Source organism: Danio rerio, chromosome 22 (genome assembly GCF_052040795.2).
Source record: "Danio rerio strain M-AB ecotype USA chromosome 22, GRCz13ab, whole genome shotgun sequence".
Lineage (NCBI taxonomy): Eukaryota > Metazoa > Chordata > Actinopteri > Cypriniformes > Danionidae > Danio > Danio rerio.
In genome coordinates this window covers 28162267-28184576 of record NC_141042.1, presented here as the reverse complement: position 1 = coordinate 28184576, position 22310 = coordinate 28162267, and the positions used below count along the sequence as shown (strand labels likewise).

Sequence of the window (22310 nt, the reverse complement as noted above, 5' to 3'; positions counted from 1 at the left end):
ACTGTGAGAAACACCGGAGCACCCAAAGAAAACCCACCTGAACACGTTTAGGACAAGCAAAATTCACACAGAAATGGCAACTGACCTAGCCGGGACTCAAACCTGCAACCTTCATGGTGACAGTGCTAACCACTAAGCCACCGGCTTAGAAAAAGTGTCGGCTAGAAAAAGTTTGTAGACTTAAATTTTAAATGTGAAAATCTGATATTAGATTTGAAGCACAGTGTGTAATTAGAGGGCATATATTCACAACAAACAAAGGCACAGTGTGGAATCATGGAATCACATCTCCATTACACCACACAGGACTCCTGCAAGAATCATGTTCATAGATGAGCTAAAGTACTCGACACTTAATATCATGGTAATATGAAGCAGAGTAAGGCTGAAAGCTGTTAAAGTGAAACGAGAGCACTAAAACAAATGTAAATAACAGAAGAGAGTGATACTAGACGAAAGCAGCAGAGATTTTATTATGCTACAGTCCACCGCTTAGATATTCTGCTCAATCACATGAAGAAAAAGCAGCATCATATTTTCAGACAAAATACATTTGTCTTCTGTTATAATGCTGCTCTGTGCAGGCTCATAAAACACACAACATATTCAAGCGTATTTGGTGTTATGATGTTTTCTATAAAACCAACTTTAAATCAAAGGTGTGTGACATCATTTACATGAACACACAGGACAGTCTCTGTCACTTGTTAAACACTACTTAGGATCTCAGGATTTGAACAGTCTTCGAAACATTTGGGATATAAGTATGTACTATATAGAATTAATATTTATAAGTGATTAAAATACGAGCGACAAGGTAGCACAGTGGTTAGCACTGTCGCCTCACAGAAAGACATGAGGTACTGGTGAATTGGATGAACTAAGTGTTTGTCAATGTGAAGGCCCGTGCACACCGGGATGCTATTTGCTTGCTTTTTTCGTTGACGTTTAACACCTCGTGACTAAATGAAGGGTGCCAATGTGATCGAGCAGACCAACGCGCAAAACGTCAGGCGTAAAATAGTCATGGCGTAAAACACCTCATGCTAGTCAAAACCAATCAGATTGGCACTTTTGTTCATGTGCACGGAGCTTGTAAAGTTACAGTAAGCAGCATTTGGAGGCGCTCAAGCGCAAAACTGTCATTGCGAGCACATATTGAAGAAGATGCCCAGAGGCGATATGAATGTGGAGCTGCTTGTTGCACTGGTGAAAAGTTTAATTTCTTCATTGCTAGAGCTGGAACTGCCACTTGAACCATCAATGCGAATCACCAGTAACTTTAACAACAAGCCTGTCAACATTCTGTCTTCTTCTTCTGTGTTACAAGCTTGGGTCAGAAGCTTAAAGTTGTATAGTGCAATCTAACGTTATGGAGTAATTATACTCTTCTGCTTAACACCAGTGAAAACCATTTAGGTTTGAATCAGGAAAAACGTCTCGAAATCTACTAGTTTACAGCTGGAAGGGCATCCGCTGCATAAAAAATATGCTGGAATAGTTGGCGGTTCATTCCACTGTGGTGACCCCTGATAAATAAGGGACTAAGCCGAAGGAATAAATGAATGATTAAAATACATTGATTGTAAATAATTTACTCTGCCAAACATTTTAAATTTCATTAAACACGTCAAGACATGTCAAGCCAGTTTGACATTCAGTTTCTCCATCGTGAAACCATGCGTAACTCATCCGTGACATTATTAATTCCCATTAACACATCAATAGAAACACATGAATAAACTACTCCTGTCCGACTGAACAAACCCCAAAAATACTTTTAAAAAAACTAAACAAAAGCACAGACTGAAATCTGCTATAGTGTCTCCATAAAGCAGCGGCTGGTGAAGTAGTTTTCAAACGCAGACTCTGTGTTACGCTTTTAACAGGCTTCATTCAGAGCCTCACGCTGAGAGAAAAAACCCTAAACAGGCTGTAAACTTTAGAGGCTGTTGATAGTTATCGAGACACAAAACTACCTGCAGGTCAAACAGAGCTGTGTAGTGTTAATGATACACTTCTGAGGCCGCTGAGAGACTGGTATGTCTCTGTGACACTCGCAGATCATCAGAAAGAACATGTTTAGTGCAAATAACAAACAATATCAACACACAGGTGGAAAAACCATCATCTGTTAAAGAGTTAAAGTGTTGTGTTGTTTATGCTGGTAATTCACTTAACGTCACAATGTGTTAGATTAGATGGCATCTAAACCGAAATCCTATTGGTTTAAGTTTAGAAATAATCTATTATTTTATTAGTAATGTTTGCATATGTGACAGAAATCAAAACTCTTTGTTTAATTTCTAATCAACAGCTGTCTGAGTGATAAATAACTATCCCATGGTCTGAGCAAGAAGCTCAAAATCGAATCCATCTGAGGGATTTGTAAACTACTGTAACAAAACACACAAAAAGTAGCCACTAACATTCATAGCGGAACAAAAAAAATGTTATGCTCTTTTTTCCGCAACAAATTTCTTTATATTTTTCTATGTGTTCAACTTTAGAAAGAAACTCAAAATGGTTTGGAACAAGTGGAGGATGAGTAAATGATAACAGACGTTTCACTTCAAGACAACCATTTCAAAAATTGAAAAAAATTTTATAAACATATGTTAACCTTGTTTATTTTGGCCTGTTGATTACAATTTACTAATACCATAGTTAAACTATGGTTAGTGTAGCTTTACCAAAGCCAACTTTGGTTACATGCCTCTAAAAGCTTATTTTTCAGGCTAGACCGGTAAACCAGTGAGATGCAGTCCATTTAAAACACCCTTCACTCCTGACTTTTATATATTTTATTTATTATTTTATTTATCAGGGTCTAAGCTCATTAATTATCCATAAAAACCAACACAATCGAACACCAGTTCGTAACAGTGAATTAGTGGCTAATTTGTGTGAATTTGTATGATCTCATTCATACAATTTAGTATAATTTTATTATCCACCATGCAATGACATTTAGGTTTAGAGGTGGGGTTGGGTGCCACCCCTTCTTTTTAAAACCCTACATTTTCACACGAATGAACTCATAAAAATTTGTACAAATTAACCACTAAACTGACATGTAAAATTTTCATGAGATCAGGCTGGTAAAAACTGTAAATAAGCTAGAGTTATTCACAAGGGCTTATATTCATCTGTTGCCCCCTACCATATAAAAAAATGGCAACCTACTATCGAAAACAAGTAATTACACTTATAATGTCTGTAAAATTATCTGAAGAATTTCACATGATTACAAACTTGATTTGCTTTAACTTGTATTTACATTTTGAGTAATTTGTAATACCCCTTTTTATTCAATAGGAGTAAATGCAGTAGAAATTACTGACTCTAACTGAGAAGATTGATCGTGTAAATGTTGTACCGCTAAACTACACAGCATGGTCTCCTCTACTAATATTAGTAGACTAATGTAGGTAATAGTGAATGAGGATACAGCAAAAGTGTGTCAAACTTTCACCTAATAGTGATATACATTAGTGGCTGCCAAAGTGGGGGTCGGGAACCCCCAGTGGGTCGTGGAACAATAAGGGGGCGGGGGGTCGCTTAGTCGCTTAGTGATTTACAAAAACCAGATTCATTTTATTAAACTATTAGAATGACCATAATTTTTTTAGAACCTACTGAAGAACAAAATAGTTAATAGTAACATTGAAAGACGTTAATGATAAACTAAAAAAACAACATGCAAATAAAAAGCCATCTGCCATTTCATGTTTTTTTTTTTTTTTTTTTTTTTTTTTTGCGACCCCTGGGGGGATTACATTATATTAAAGACACAGCAATAGTGTCAGATGCAGCACATTGATTTTATGGCACCAGGTTAAACTTTCAGACACCTTTACGGCACTCACATTAAAAATAAATACAGGCCTCAATTGAACATGGAGGATGGTCTCAGAGTTTTCCAAAATTAAACTATGAATAAAATTGAGCCTACTAGTATGTGTGCACTGTTGAGTGCAAGATTTATATATTTATATCCACCTCAGAGGATATTGGGAGTTGTGAGTCATTGGCATTGTTAATTTAAGGATCTCGGTTTGAAAAGTTTTGGGAACTTCTTATCTACATTATTCAGTTCATTTAATTTAAATTGATAGTTCACCAAATATTGTATGTAACTCATTGTTTACTCTGCCTTGTGTGGTTTTTACCATCAGTTCTTTTTTTCTGGTGAGCACAAAATAAGATATGTTGAAGAATGCTATCGTTGGCACCCAATGATGTAATTTTTTTATACTATGTAAGTCCATGGCTTCTGGCACATTTTTAAAGGTAATTTTTTGCAAACAATTTCTATGGGCTGAATTTAAACAAACAGATTTAGTTGAACATTACTCAATTTAATTTGACAAATTGTTTGCAACCAGTTATCTTCCAGTTAAAAAAGTTGTTAATCCAATGAATAATTTTTCAGTGTACCAGAACTCTTTAAAATATCTTTTTGTTTAACAGCAGACACACACTCACACACACACACATACACACATAGATACAGACCACATACAAACACAGTGTGAGTTCCTTTATCATACATAATTTTGTTTTTTGATAGCTGAGCTTGGATGCTTCAATTAGGAAGTATTCTTATTATTATAATTTTTTTTGTTTATTAATTTTCCCTTCCTGTTTGCTGTGTGTGTGTGTGTGTCTTCATGTCACTATGTGTTTATGTATTTTATGTATGAAAGGCTAACTACTACTATGATTACTAGGATAATTGAGTTTTCTTCAGGATCAATAAAGTATCTACACTCAAAAAATGACTTTTGCTGCTTGTTCAAACTATGTATTTAATGTAACTGATTTGATTTGATTTAATTCCTTCATGTTGTCCCAGCACAAATTGATTAAGTTTTTACAAATGTAAGTAGATTGAACACAAAACAATTATGTTGTCTCCAATTAAATGTAAGAATTGTGTCGTTTCAACTCATTTTAAATATGTAGTTTAAACAAGCTGCAAAAGTAATTTTTTAGATTAGATTAACTAATGATAACAAAAGAGAATCTGATATGTGGCTGATAAACCGAGAGTCAGGAAATACAGCGAGTTCCTCCTGAGTGCTCTGAGGAGTTTCTTCAGGTTTGAGGGGGATCTGCATCTCCGCCTCCTCCTGCACTCCTCCTCCTCCTGCTTCTGTCCCGCCGGCCCTCAGTCTTTACACTCCACACAAACTGAGACGCCACACTGAGCTCTGGACACTCGCTGTGATCAACAGAACACACACACACTCGCTCTTGGCATGGATAGCAAAGTAGTAGCGCTGGTGGCGCTGCTGATGCTCGCCTTCTGGAGCCCAGAGACTGACGGTAGGACAATTTTGATTACATCTGCAACGGTTGAGAATATAAGTAATACATTTTTTGAGATGCTGTGTTGATGTTTGTTTAGTAGAGCAACTTTTTGATGGATATTAGAGTGTGATTTGGGGTTACTGAATATGAAAGGATTTTGTTAAAAATGAAAAGAAAACCTTAAACTTTTACTATATATATATATATATATATATATATATATATATATATATATATATATATATATATATATATATATATATATATATATTTTTTTTTTTTTTTTTTTTTTTTTTTTTTGCCAAATTAATATCTCACTTACATTTCATTTTAAAAAACTAAATGATAACAAAACTAACAAAAAGCAACACTTACTAAACTAACTGACTAACTAACAACTAAAATAAAAGAAAAAAAAAAGAAAAATAATAATTCTGGTATTATTCTAGACATCATGTCTGCTAAAATGAAACTTTACATTGAAAAACAAATTTATTGTAAACTAAATAATATATTCACTATAAACACATCATTCAATTACAGTAAATATTAATTAATTTTTTCCACATAAAAAAATAAGTAAATGACTAAAATACCAAACACTAAACAAAACAAAATGCGCAAAATAAAACAAATAAGAAATCTTAACAAATTTAAAAAATAAACAAAAAACTAAAAGGAAAAACTAAACAAAAAAGCAAAAAAGTAACATAAAAGACATCAAAAACAAAGACTAAATGAAAATATAAATGTCATAAAATATAAACGTATTTTTTGCACATAAAACAAGTAAATTACCAAACACTAAAAAAGATAAAACGAGTGACCAGACTAAAGTAATTAAACAACTTTTACTTTTACAAAACAAATGACAAAATCACAACAAATTAAAAATAAACAAACAAAAACTAAAAGGGAAACTAAACAAACTAGACAACTAAAATAACCTCAAAACAAGATAAAGCAAAAAAAAAAAAAAAAATCAAAACAAAGACTGAACCAAACTATAAACTCCATTAAATATGTAGTTATTGCACATGAAACAAGTAAATTATCAAACACTAAAGAAAATAAAACAAGTGACCAGACTAAAGTAATCTAAACAACTTTAACTTTTACTAAACAAACCATAGAAGAAAAACTAGATCACTAAAAAATGAACAAGTCTAAACAACTTTTACATTTACTAACTAGACATTTAAAAAATACACACAAAACAAAACAGAAAAGAAATCAAAACAAAAACTGAATTAAAATATAAGCACCATAAATTATTAATTAATTTTTACACATAAAACAAGTAAATTACCAAACACTAAAGAAAATAAAACAAGTGACCAGACGATACTTTTCAAACCAACTTTAAAAGATAAACAATAAAACTAAAAGAAAAACTAAACTAACCAGATAACTTAAAAATAAAACTAAACTAAAAGCAAACAAACCAGAGACGAAACAAAAACATTTTCAATAAAGCAAGGTAGTTATGTATAATTTAAAAAAAAAAAAATATATATATATATATATATATATATATATATATATATATATATATATATATATATATATATATATATATATATATATATAAACACAACATATATATATATATATATATATATATATATATATATATATATATATATATATATATATATATATATATATATATATATATATATATATCAAACACAACAAACTTAAGCAAAACTACTTATGTTATTACTGAATATAAATCCACTACACTGAAAACAATCCTTTTAGGTAGTATTTATTTCTAGAACAATTTTCTCTTGAAAAATGATTGTAAATTTAATAAATAAATCTGTAAATCTTTTATTTAAATGAGACAATTTAAAGTAGAAACTCAATAATCTGCTTTGCTGTGTTATTGTCTTCTCTTAAACTGCCAAACTGTTAAACAAGTTCTCAACAACAGTCGATGTTTCCGGCTAATGATCATTATCTTATTAATGCTCATTAAGCACATCCATCAATATCACCTTTCAGCTTATTTGCATATGCATGGTCACATTTAGCACATGTCTTTACATGTTACCATCTTTAACTCAGATGACGGAGATGTTTAATCAGCTGAACTTGGCTTTATTGTGAAAAAAAAAGGGAGCCAGAGCTGTTTACTTTATCCGCCAACTCTTTTAATTACTGTCTAATTAGGGAACACTAAAACAGAAAGTTCACTCGCGCTGTGTTTAGTCAAAGCTTAATGGGCCGCTGTGTTTATCATCCCAAAAGAGAACGCACAGACTTCAGATATTGATGGGAAGTTCAGAGCTTGACATTACTGAAAACCAAGGAGATGTGGAGGAATTCAGAGAGCGATTCATTTAATGCAGCAATCTGAGAGTTTCTGCTGGATTTCCTGCCGAGGGCCCTTTAAAAAGAGCTCTTTATGAAAAATGTGGCCCCTGAACAAGTGAATGAGGGCCGCTAGAAGAGCAGGCTAATCTGTTTTTAATGATCAGAGACGCAGGTGATCCAACACTTACACACGCTTTCACAAACTGAACGCACGCTCTTTATCTACTGCTAAATGATTAAGTTAAAATGCAAAAGCAAAAGATAAGGTTTGTGTTGATTTCAAGCTTTTAGATCATTTATACAATGTTTTGGATGGAAATTAAATGTCTAAAATGTGATTTATGTGATGTGTGCTATTTATAAAGAGAGAGAGACTAAAACTGTATACTGATTATTATTTATTATTACAGTTTTATCTTAAAATGTAGATTTTTTGTATTACTATTATCATTAGTTGTAGATAAATGTACACTGTAAAACATTATATGATCAATTAGTCATCACAGTGTATGTTTTTAGTTCATTGTAACTTATTGAACTAAGTTAATCTTGTTCTAATTTTTTTTATTTATTAAGTTATGCAAGCTGCTTTGGGTCAGTTTAACATAATATAAGTTCAATGGACTCATTAGGTTAATTTGATTCAGCTTAAAAATTTAAGGCAACCAGGTTTTTTTTACAGTGTATGTTATTTTTAATGTAAACTTAATAAATATTTTGCCCATGCATTACATATTGAATTTAACTGACTTGACTAAATCTATAGTTTTAAATTTATAGTTAAGAATCTAAACATTTTGATTTCTTTAAAAAAAAATCTGTTTAAATACACCAAATTTATATTTCCATAAACCATTCAAAGGTTTAAGAATAAATATGTTATATTAGCATACTTTTAAATATAATATTAATTAAATGAAATGAATATTTCTTCATCGTTTATCAACTTTTATAAATGTCTTTCTTCTGTTTTGAACACAATACAATATATTCAGAAAAGTATTGGGTGGAAAAACAGCCATTGACTTCCATTGTATTTTTTTTCTATGGATGTCAATGGCTGTTTTTTCCTACATTCTTCTGAATATTTTCTTTTGTGTTCAACAGAAGAAAGAAACTCAGAGTTTAGAATCACTTAGGTGTAAGTAAATGAACAAGATATTTTTATTTTGGGGTGAACTGTCTCTTTAAGTGAAGGAATTAATTATTTTATACTGTAAACATTTCTGGGTTCCACACAATTCCTTCTTGTTGTCTTAACACAAATTGATTAAGTTAACCTAATTGATTTTATGGATGTAAGTGAATTGAACATAAAACAATGAAATTGTCCAAAACAATCTCAAGAAATGTGCTTTCAGCTCATTTTAAATGAGTAGTTTGAACAGCAGCTAATATTTGTGTGTATATTAAAAATATTTAATTTATTTTATGCTGTATTTCCTGAAATAATTGTTTTTTGTCTCTATAGTAATAAAACAAAAATAATTTACATGATATTTAAGCATCTTTTTGCAATATTTATATTTTGAAAAAAAATGTACCATCCAAAAATGGTCAAATTCTAAAGGAAAAGTGAACATTTTAAAAGAAGCTTTGGTAACACTTTATTTTGATGGTCCGTTTGAGTATTAGTAGACTGTCTGCTTAATACCTGTTGATACTGCTCCTTCATGACATTTAACTGACTATAAGAAACTACAAGTACATGTCCACTTACACTAACTCTAAACTAGCAATCTACCTAATCTAATGAGAATTAGTTGGCATGTAGATGCAATGTAACTTACATTAAACAAATGGGCCATCAAAACAAAGTGTGACCAAAGCTTCTTATGAAAAAAAAAATCCATTTAAAATGTATATCTAGAATTTGAATATATTTAGAAGTTTCTATTTTATTAGAAATCAGCCAAAGAATATATTATCCAATGTGTCATGGTGGTGTATTTCAGTTCGTTACTGTAAATGAAATGTTGGCTTTTGGTTTTGCAATGACCTCAGTGCTCATGTATTGCTGGAAGATGATGTTTATTCCTTTATGAATGTATTATTTCTTCCAGGCACACATCAAATTCCCTATTGACCATCATAAAGCTGCATTTTCAGCATTGTTACTCTAGTATTCAGTGTCACACAATATTTCAGAAATCATCTAGTATTATGATTTGATCCTGCGAAACGTTACATAAACAAAACATTATTATTTATTTGAAACAAACCAAAGTCTTTTGTAATGTGGTTTTCTTGATGTGTGGTTTAAGGGGTAGTTCACCCAAAAAAGAAAATCTCAGTCATCATTTTGCATGAGTTGCTTTTCCCTGTTTAAGACAAAAGAAGATATTTTGAAGAATGCTGGTTGCGGGAAACCACTGACTTACATATTATTTTTTTCCTACAATAAATAGTCAATGGTTCCCAGCAACCAGCATTCTTTAAAATATCTTCTTTTGTGTTCAACAGAGGACAGAAACTCAAAGGTTTTGAACAAGTGAAGGAAGAGTAAATGATGACAGCCTTTTTATTTTTGGGTGAATGTATCAGTGAAGAAAACTTTCACTTTCACTAAAGTTCTTAGTGACTATTAAGGGCTTGCTTCCTTAGTCTTAAACTTAAGAATGTATTGAGTTTGATTTGTTTTTCTAATAAGTGTCTGTTTGTTTGTGTTGTTTTTTAGCAAAGCCCATCAGTCTGGTGGAGAGGTGCTGGTGTCGCTCCACCCTCAACACCGTCCCGCAACGGAGCATCCGAGAGATCAAGTTCCTTCACACTCCCAGCTGCCCTTTCCAAGTCATGTGAGACACTTTACTCCATTTTACTACACTTAATCAGGTTACACCAGACAAAGGGCACTTTAAAGGGATAGTTCACCCAAAACTGAGAATTCTGTCATCCTTTACTCTTGTTCCAAACCTGTCTTTCTTTTTCTGTTGAACACAAAATAATTATATTATATTATATTATATTATATTATATTATATTATATTATATTATATTATATTATATTATATTATATTATATTATATTATATTATTTTATATTATATTATATTATATTATATTACAAATGTATGTTTTACAAAGGAAATGTTGAATGTATCAATTAGAGATTAATATGTTTTAAGATATATTTGCATAAATGAATGAGAATAATAAGAAAAGCAAGGACTAATAATGATATTTAAAAATCAACTGACTAACATTTAAACACACAAAGGTTGGAGTTGTTAAGAGTTTCTTCCAAACAAAAGTAGTTTAACATTTTTGGAGCTGCTCAAAATTATCATCTTACTGGGAAAACATTTTTCTAACATTCTCAAGAATATGTCAAAAGCCGATAGATCCAGATCTCCTTATTGAAGGTTTATGCATAATTGATTTTGAGAAAGCTAAAAACAGTACCGAACAAAATATTGTTCCATTTGTCAGTCTACAAGCACAGAGGTTAATATTATTAAACTGGAAACAGAAAGCTGCTCCTACATCCATACATCTAATGAGGAATGTAATGAAATATTAAGAACTGGAGAAAATAAATTCTCCCTAAAAAAAGAAAGAAGACAAATTCTATCAGGCAATCTTTCATAGATTATTTTAAAGACATACAGTGCTCAGCATATATAAGTATACCCTCACAAATCTCTCTTTTAAATTCATAATCTTAATAGGAAGCTAAACAATATTATATTTCTGGATTCACATTAGATTAATCAGTACTGAAGCCAAATATGGAGCTTATCTAATGAACCAACTTGCGATAACGATGCAAAAACTAGTACACCCAAATTTATATGGTATATAAAAATATTAAATATAAATTTTAAAAAGAAGAAAAATCAAGAGAAGCAAAAAATTTAGCTTGAATTTAATTGTATTATTTTTCAATTTCTAAATATGTTTGGTGAATAAAATATTATTTTGATAAACATATCTGTTTAATAAATCTATTTTGTTTAAATGCAGCAAAATACATTGCCTATTCATTTTCATGGGTTATACTCAATTATGCTGAGCACTGTATACTTCTGTTTTATTTACTTTATTTTATAAGACCAAGCAGAATACTCTGTGGTGTGAATTCAGCTTATCAAATTTGGCCAATGCTAACAAACATTTTCATTTTACAAGCTCCAGTAGGAGAAGTCATCTTTCGCTACTGCATTGTTTTTAAACTGAGAAAACATACAGCTAACTTTTATTCTTAATCGTCAATAAATCTTAAGAAAATATTTTTGACACATCAGAAAGTGAGGTTATGTTGGCCATTCGACAAGCGAGTGCAGCTAAAAAATAGAGCATAAAATGTCACTAAAATGCAGTATTTAAAACTTACAATTAAATAGAAAATGAGGTGTATGACTGCAATATATATGAGTTATATAATATAAAAGACATTTGAAATTCCAGAAACAGCTTTTAAACGTCACATTTTTTTGTTATGAGTCAAATCAGTGTGGGAAAGCAGAATTCTGCCATTCTTTAATAACAGCAAAACACCAAAAACGAGCAAACGAGAAGTTACGAGACATCGATTCTGGTTTTCACGACTCAATAATCTCTGAGGGTCAAAAAGATTAGCTCTGTGTTGTGAGCGACCTTGTCGTTTTCATTTTTACCAGCATTTGGTATTACTTCAGCCGTCTGGAATGTATTAAACCGGACCATTTGTACCCCGTCGGGCAGCAAAAAGCCAAATCGCTACAGGCGGATCAAGGTTACAGGGGTTAGAGGGGTTAGCATGTAGCCCAGGGTCATTCATGGAACAAACTTTGGGGCCGGAGGAAATCACCTTTAATCTGCCGTCTTCCACACATCTTGTTTAGAAATGCTTTGGGATTGGTTGGCCGAGATGAAAGACAGCCACCTAGCCTTTTCCCCCGCACATCACTCATTTTGTTGTTAGCATTAGCTAGCTGTGAGGTAATTACTACCTGCTGGCTCAGGCCCAGACCACCGACAGACTCATGCAAAAGATCGTTTAGACTAGCTAGATTAACTCTCAAAGCTAAATTACAAACAAACAAACAGATGGAAAACATCCCGGCGGAAAGCAAGCAGAGATAGTGTTACACTCAGAGTTAGCTTACTGATGGGGAAGTTGATTAACTTGCAGATTTGGGAGTTCAGCCGATCTTTTATCCGAGCTGACGGGCTCCATTTGTCTAGACTGATTTGAAGATGCATGTGTGAGGTGTCAGAAACACGAATAAGAGCCATTTGAATGGCAACGTGAGCCGCTAATTCTCAAACATAGCCTTTTGGCGGCGAGGTGTGAAGTCTGGGTGTCATTTGTGTGGTTTTCTCTGTGTGTGGCGGAGCGGAGCGTTTGAGAGGATTTGACAAAGCTTATTTGGAGGTCAGATATCAAACCGAAAGACTTCAGATTGAGGAGCTTTCAGATTCTTGACTTTCTCTTTGTCTTTAAAACTGAATATCTCACATCAAGCATTGTTTACTCTGAGACTAGCATGGTAATTAATGCTTGAAAACAGGCCTATTTAATGGATCCATCTCACACTGAATGATCACTAATGTATGCTTTTCACAATTCCACAGTCATTAGAGTTAAGTAAACATTTATATTACTACCAATACAACTTTTACCACATTGCAAAAATGTAAAATACTATTTTAGCATTTCTATGAAAAAGCAAAGCATTGCAAATATAACTTTGGTATTTATTTAGGGTACAATTCTGACTATTAACAAACTATGAAAATTAACTATTGCCTCAATACACTCCTAACTTGCTGATTATAATAGATATCATGGTTGCACCTGGATTTAAGCATTGATTCAGCATGTAGAATATGATCATGTAAATATGTACTTTAAGTATGCTGTAAAACCCAAAAAGTTAAGTTAACTCAAACATTTAAGAAAACCAATTGCAACAAACCATTAAAGTTCAAAAACTAATCCTAATGAGTTCTGTGAACTTAATCCAAATGAATAAATAAAGCAATTTGAGCACAGTAAAACCCAATAAATGAAGAGACCTCAAAACAAACTGAGTACTTTAAAACTCAATAAGTTAATGCAACTCAAAACGTTTGAGGAAACCGATTGCAACAAACCATTTGAGTAAAAAAAACTAATCTATATGAGTTCTGTGTACTTACTTTACTTAAGTTGAAGTAATGAGGTATTTAATTAACTCATTAACTTTAACAATAAGTTCAAAACTCTTTTCAAATAAGCAGAATTAACTTTAAAAAAATTTTGAGTTAACTACACTCGTTTTATTTTCTCAAATGGTTTGAGTTGCCTTAACTTATTGGGTTTTACAGAACTCACTTGGTTTGAGTTCTCTTCATTTATTGAGTTTTTCTGTGCTCAAATTGCTTCGTTTACTCATTTACGTTCACAGTACTCATTAGGATTAGTTTTTACTTAAATGGTTTGTTGCAATCGGTTTCCTTAAATGGTTTGAGTTACCTCAACTTTTTGAGTTTAACAGTGTACCACTATAGTCAATCTATATACACGTATACAGCAGGAATCTTTCGGACCCTGGAAAACGGCAAACCTCCAGACAGCACAACACTGTCCTTACGAAAGGGCTTTAATTGAGTGCTGTTATCAGATGGAGGGCGGTATAGAGTAGAATAGAGCGACTGAAATGTGGTCCATGACGACCAGCTGATATGATCTGATAAAACACACTGTAGAGGCGCTCAGGGAGGAAGGTTCAGCCTCCATTCTGCTTTCGTCTGAAACAAATCCCTTCTTTTCTCTCTCTCATTACCAGTGCCAAGCTGAAGAACAACAGAGAGGTCTGCATCAACCCAAAGACCAAATGGCTTCAGCAGTATCTAAAGAATGCCCTTAACAAGTAAGAAAAAACTTTTATTCCAGGGTTTCATGAGAATCACCAGTCCTTAAAACAATACTTAAAACGTAGACTAATTCATGATGGACAATCATTTAAAAAAATTATAAACACTGTAAAAAATATAATAAAAATATAATGACAAAAAGTCACAACAACAAATATTTTCTGTTTATTAAAATTATTTTTATTGAACTCAATTTTGTTAGCTTAATATTTTTAGTCAGTTTGACTGATGTAAGTTGGGATGACTAGAATATTTATTTCTGATTCAACTAAAAAAATTAAAGCAGCAACCATTTTTACAACGTAAGAAAGTGTATATTTCTCATAATATCAAGTCATTTAGATTAAAATGCAACTCTAATGCATCCACTAAAAATCCACTAATGCATATGTAAAATGTTTTGTTACATTTCAAACTAATGCAAAATTTAATTATTAAAGCATGTCTATGTTTATATATGTTTTTAGTTCACTGTAAAAAAGAGAAAATCACTAAATAAAATAAGTAAGTTTACTTTATAATACTAAAAAAGTTTCCTTGACTCAATGAAAAAGAGTTTTGGTATCTCATAAACTCTAATCGAATGAGTTATGAATGAAGTAATTATATTTTTTGTATTAACATAACTCTAATGCTAGAAGGAATACCAAACCAATTTGAGTAGCTATATAGTTGTTTGAAATTATTTTAAGTTAATTGAACTAATAGTGATTTGATAAGTGAGGATAAAATGTTTGTTACTAATACCCTAAAAGTCTGATGATATCAACACAAATGATATATGTGTGTATGTGACACAATATATAAGTTTACAATAACATTCAAACCGTAACCATACAATACTAATGTGTCAAAACTTAAGTGACTTTCCGCAACCGGTTTCCTCAAACAGTTTAAGTTAACTTAACTTATCGGGTTTTACAGTGTAAAGTCAGAACTGGGACAATTAGTGAATGTCTCGAGTTTAGATTTGTGATTGTTGTTTGTGAAATTTACACCATTTGCAATTTGTTATTTTTACGCAATTGTCATCAGTTTAAATATAAGAATTAGAGCTGGGCAAGTATAAAGCATAATTTACGCTGAAAATTATTTTATCGCATGTTAAATATAATTGTTTTATTATTCTTTTAAAAGTCAATTGATGACTGGCTATGAATACACATAAAGACAAACTACAGGTCACAGGAGGGGTGGCAAAATCATAAGAAAAAACACTGAGAAACCAATACTAATCCAATGCTATCTCCTGGAAATTAGTAGCTTTTTTATTTAGTGGCTAATTCGAATGAATTTGTGCATTCTCATTCATACAATTTCGTATGTTTTGCTCATTTCCCAATGATGGTTGGGTTTAGGGGTGGGGTTGGGTGCCACGCCTCCTTTTTAAAGTCGTACATTTTTGTACGACTGAAGCCATGAATTTGTATAAATTAACCACTAAACTCACAAAACGTAAAACAGTTAAATTTTTTCGTGAGATCAGGCTGGATTAATTGCAATTAAAAAGATCTTTTTGCGTTGCCCTGAACTTATAAGAATGCATCAGCATTGACATTTACACAACAACAAACAGTTTCACATACAGACAATAATGTCAAAACATTCGCTTTTCACAAAGATTTGTGAAAACAACCACAAACACAGAACTGACACATCATGCTAACAATAGCAATGCTAAATCTAGCTCTAGTGATACACACATGTATTCAATTAAGGTTTCTAATAGTCCAGATTGGATAATTTCATGCCCTCAAAAGGACAAAAAAATGTAAATAAAAATAAACTAATAAAAAGGCTTTTTTAAACATTGTAAAAACATCATATAGGCAAGGCAAGGCAAGTTTATTTATGTAACACATTTGGCAATTCAAAGTGCTTTACATAAACAAGAATAAAAAGACAAGTTTAAGAAAATAAAAAAAAACAATAAAAATGATTAAAAACAGATTAAAATTAGTATAATCAAAATATCAAAACAAAAAGTTTTGACAACATGTGTGTTTATATTATTTTAACACTTTAAAATATGCTGAAGGTTATTTTAAAACTTTAAAAAAGCTAAAACATTCCAAATAAACAAGTTAAAAAACATTTTTAGGTAATACCAAATTTAACATGTTTTTCAATAAAATGTTTAATTGTCATTTTAATAAGTCAGATTTATTGACTTAAGTTGAAACGACTAATAAAGTAAATATGACTCAAATTCCACAGTTGTGGACAGTCTCTATTGTCATGCAAATTAATAACCAAAATCCATACGTTTTTTTTTTTTTTTTTTTAAGCATTTGAATTGAGCATTAATCATTTGTAAGGTAAATGCCCTCAAGCTCTTTTTTTTAACTATTAAAATCATACCTCCAGTTTACATGCATGCTGTCTGACTCTTTCCTTACATTTAAGTGGCATATGTGGAATGTTATTGGGTAATTTAAGGTTATATAAGTTGACGCATATATTTAAATAGGTGATTAAGCTCTACCATGTAGCCTTTAGCATTTAACCTCTGTTCTTTAATTACACTAATTGTAGATTAATGATGAGGGAACAGCAGAACAGAGAGTTTTACGTCACTATTATTCACGACCTCCTATTGAGGCATACAGACAAAATGACTGATGCTGTTAAATCATACAAAGAAAAAAATACATATGTGCTGATCGTAATACATTAGTCTGGAGAAATACTGTTTTTATTTAATACTTTGCTAACTAAAATAAATCTGATAAAGTATTACATTTTTAGTTTAACATATATATATGACCCAATTCACTTGTACTGCATGTCTTTGGACTTGTAGGGGAAACCGAAGCACCCGGAGAAACCCACACAAACACGGGAGAACATGCAAACTCCACACAGAAATGCCAACTGACACACACAGCAAGAAGGTCACTGGTTTGAGCCTTGGCTGGGTCAGTTGCCATTTTAGTGTGGATTTTGCATGTTTCTTCCTTTATTCATGTGGGTTTCCTCCAGATGTTCCAGTTACCCCCACAGTCCAAAGACCTGCAGGTGAGTTGGGTAGGCTAAATTGTCCATAGTGTATGAGTGTGGATGAATGTTTCCCAGAGATGGGTTGCAGCTGGAAAGGCATCCGTTGTGTAAAAAATATGCTGGATAAGTTGGTGGTTCATCGCTGTGACAACCCTAGATTAATAAAGGGACTAAGCTGAAAATAAAATTATGAATGAATAAAATTAAAATAAAAAATAAAAAGTTAAATATTGCATAAGTATGAATGAAATATGAAAAACTAAAAATGAAAAATGCTGCTTTGATAACTAATAGACAATTGATTTAAATACTAAAATTACTACTTTTACTAAAATTACAAAAATAAAATGAATAAAACTAAAAGCTTTAAAAAAATGCGTTAAAATTGATAAATAGTTCATAAATTGTCTAGCAATATCTAAATTAATCTTGAGTTTAATAACTTAATAAATGCTTTATAAACTGTTTTTGCTTAAATGAAAAATATGTAAATGTTAATTAAGAATCATGAATAAGAATAACAATTTATGTTCTATTTTTATTCAATATGTATTTATATAAAAATTATTTACTATCATTTCTATAATGTAACATCTCTAAAACTCATAAAAATCTTATGGCCTGGTTTCACAGACAGAGCTTAGACTGAACCAGGATTAGGCCATATAGTTTGGCCATATAGCCAATAAGTCATGTTTTAAATGTGCCTCTGACAAAATAATTACTGGTGTAATTACTGAGAAAAAACAAAGGCACTGATATATTTAAGATCAGTGCAATTGTCTGAAAAAGACTCATTTATTTTCCTTCGGCTTAGTCTCTCATTTATCAGATGTTGCCACAGTGGAATGAACCGCCAACTATTCGGTAATGTTTTACATAACCCAGTACTGGGAAACACCCATACACTCTCACATTTGCGTGCACACACACACACACACACACACACACACACACACACACACACACACACACACACATACACACATACAATACGGCTGATTTAGTTAATCCAATTCACTTATAGTGAATATCTTTGGACTGTGGGGAAACCCATGCCAACATGAAGAGTACATGCAAACTCCACACAGAATGCCAACTGGCCCTTTCGGGAGTCGAACCAGATACTTACTAGCTGTGAGGCAACAGTGCTAACCACTGAACCACCATGCCATCGATCTTAAAAACACATGAAAAAAGTAATCTGAATTTCTGATCTGAATTTTCCTTCTCTTTTTTTTTTAGAATAAAGAAGAAACGCTCAGAGTAAACAGACGAGGATGTGCGAGGAGGACAGCGGAGAATCTCTAAAGTCCAAAGAGTCCCGTGTCCTGGAGTCTCACACTCGCTGATCACTCTTCCTCTTTCTGGACTGCTTGCACAAACAGCACTTCTTCACCTGAACCTGCCTCTAGAGCATCAGCTCACCACACACACACATACACCGAACGCCTCCATCGCTGCTGCACACTGCTAATATTTACCCTCGCACGAGTCTGTGTGACTGAATGTGAAGGCCAGGAAGATATTTACTCGGTTAAAGGACAGTAAAAATGAGAGTTTGTGGATTTGTGTGTTAGCTGTGAGGGATGTTTAGTTATAGGATAGTTTGAGGTTAGTAAGGGACGTTTGCAAGTGAAAACAAAAAAGCAAGCAGAAAGGTAAAACTGCCCCTGTTCAAGCTCAATTTTGCATCGTTTTGCTGCTCTAGGCTTAAGTATAAGTGCTTAAAGCTCACATGAATTATTCAGCAGGCTTATGCTAGCTTTGTGATTCAGCTATGATCGTGATAGCTTTGTGAAACAACAGTGCTAACACCAGTTCTGTGATAAAACAATGCTAATATTAGCTCTGAGGCCAAGCATTGTTAACATTAGCTCATGCTTATCCTTGCTTTGTGGTCCAGTAATGCTAAAATAAGCTTTATTGCCCAGCAATGTTCGCTCTTTGGGCAAACAATGCTAAAATTCATTATGTGGTCCAGTAATGTTAACCTAAGCTCTGTGAACCAGAATGCTAATGCTAGCTCTGTGGTCAAACATTGCTATAGCTCATTCTGTAGTAATTTGGTAATTTTAGCTCTGTGATATAGCAAACTAGCCTTTTTGGTCCAACATGCTAACATTATATCTGTGGTAAACAATGTAAATTCTTGCTAGCTCTGCAATCCTGCAATACTAATGCTCTGTTCCAAAACCAAAACAAACTGCTTACCAAAACATCACATGCAAAAAACTTTTTTTAAAACAATATGACTTGTATTTAACAAATAAACTAATCGCAGAATGGCAGATGTTCACTGAATTTTAAACTCAGATTACATTAATGTTAACAACATTTAAAACAAACATTTGTTGCTCGTTGCTTTGAGTGTCTAAAAGCTCAACATAATGATCCAGAATGCTAACACTAGCCCTCTGGTCACACAACGCTAACATTTATTCTGTTGTCTATTAATGCTAATATTAGCTTTGTGATCCAGCAAGCTAATGTTACCCTCTTTGTTCCAACATGCTAACATTATATCTGCAATCCAGCAATGCTAATTCACACTCTGTTCCAAAACCAAAACAAACCACTTACCAAGACACCAAAGCTAACTTTTTAAAAGCAATATTACTTGTATTTAACAAATAAACTAATTGCAGAATGTAATTCTCTCGATTAAAGATCCAAGATGGTGGACGTTTAATGTTTATATAGATTTTATTAATCTTAGCAACATTAGAAACAAAAAAGCATTTGTTGCTCGTTGCTTTGAGTGTCTAAAAGCTCACCATACTTACTAATCATCCAGATTGCTAACGCTAGCTCTCTGGTCAAACAATGCTAACACTTATTCTGTCGTTCATTAATGCTAATATTATATCTGTGATCCAGCAAGCTAACGTTACTTCTTTGGTCCAACATGGTAACATTATATCTGTGATCAACAATGCCAATGCTAGCTCTGTAATCCAGAAATGCTAAATCACACTCTTTTGCAAAATCAAAACAAACCGCTAAGCCTACCAACGTTTTTAAAGCAATGACTTATATTTAACTAATAAACTAATCGCAGAATGAAATACTCTCAAGTAAAGATCCAAGATGGCTGACGTTTAATGAATTTCAAACTCTAAATAGATTACATTCATGTTAACAACAATAGAAATATTTGTTTCTTGTTGCATTTGGGTGTCTAAAAGTTCACCACAAATACTAATAATCCAGAATGCTAATGCTAATTTTGTGATTCAGCATGCTAAAGTTATGCAATCCACAAAGGCTAATGCTAACTTTATAATTATGCATAGACCTATGGTAATACATGCTAATGCTATTTCTATTCCAAAACCTACAAAGTCACCTATCTAAAGAAAAGATATAAATAAATTGCCAAAAAAAGCAATGCCAAAATGCATTGCTAGAAGCTAACATCAACTACATAACTGTTTAAAATCAATTGTGAGGCGACAAATTTGTATAACATTTAAAATAAATTACTTTTATGATAGTTACTGTGATGTCTGTTGTGTAGTGCACTACATTGGCAGTAGATAGCAAGGTTTTGGAACAGAGACTTTTAATGAAGGTAGCTACCACAGGAAACAGAATCAAAGCTTCCTGTATTCAAGTTTCTTACAGCTACCTGTGTGTAGCAAACACCAGACACTGAAATTCAAGAAGAAAACGTGTGTGTGAATAACCTGGTGTTGTAATGCAATCACGCCATGGCAGCTTATAATTTCTGTCTGCGACATTTCATGACTCAGGCCTTAATGAACAGCATTTACATACCGATCTTCACTGTCGAGTGCCCTCATACTGGCTGCAGTATGGATCAACTTGTAAATATTCTCCAGCACTAAATGGCTGTCAGTGAATGGGTTGAACAGGGACCAAAACTGAACCGCAAGCTATTTTGTAGACTAAGTTAATATTACTGTATGTATTCCGTATAGCGTGTTTTGTTTTTAGCCACATGATGAAGAGATGTGAATGTGAGTTTTTGGTTTCATCACACGTTTATCTAACACACCTTGTTCTGACGTTTTGACTCAAATGCCCGATTGCTGTAATGTTTTTGAGCCACTTTAAAAAATATAAGGATTTTTTTAATGTAACGATTTATTTTTGTATTTTGTATTGATCATTATGAATAAAAACACAACAGTACAATATGAAGGGATTTCTTGTGTACTGTATCTCAGATCTGACTTGTACCATTATTCATTTGCTGTTCACTATAAAGGTCCCATGAAGTGTTTTAGATGTTGATAATAGTATTGTTTGTTTTTAGGATATCCATAAGCTAGTGCGCACCAAAACAGAGAAAAAATTAGCATTTAGAAAATATAAAACTGATATAAACATGTTAAGCTTATAGTTTGTCACAACCGCTTAAATCTGGGGTGCCCAAACTCTGTGCTGGAGGGCCAGTGTCCTGCAAAGTTTGGTTCCAACCCCAATCAGACACATCTGGGCTAGCTAACCAAGCTCTTACTAGGCTTTTTAAACACATCCGTGTAGGTGTGCTAAGGCAAGTTGGAGCTAAAATCTGCATGAAAACAGCCCCCCGGGACAGACCCTGGCCTAAATGGATCAACGGTTTTATTCATACCTTTAGTTTCTCACTAAATCATGACCAATAAAAAGCCCTCTAGTATCTGACATGCCCCGCCCCCTTCAAGATACTTCTTATATGACGTGCTTGAGCTCAGCCACTCTCACTGGAAGAGCGGTGATAAAACAAAATGCTATTGAGTTTCTGTACTACGTGATTCATGGGTGTTTTCTGTTTATTTACACCAATGAAATGCATTATGGGACTTTGATCTCTGCTTTGTCTAC

At 32.7% G+C, this 22310-nt stretch overlaps 1 protein-coding gene across 1 annotated transcript; it reads left to right on the top strand.

The window, feature by feature from the left end:
* Positions 1-5192: 5192 nt before the first annotated feature.
* On the top strand, positions 5193-21669 carry cxcl12b (chemokine (C-X-C motif) ligand 12b (stromal cell-derived factor 1); the record flags this gene model as incomplete). The annotated part of the gene is given in 5 exon segments (NM_001320414.1): positions 5193-5331; positions 10316-10433; positions 14390-14473; positions 18723-19505; positions 20235-21669. Coding segments are annotated over 4 exon segments (294 nt in total).
* Positions 21670-22310: the final 641 nt, after the last annotated feature.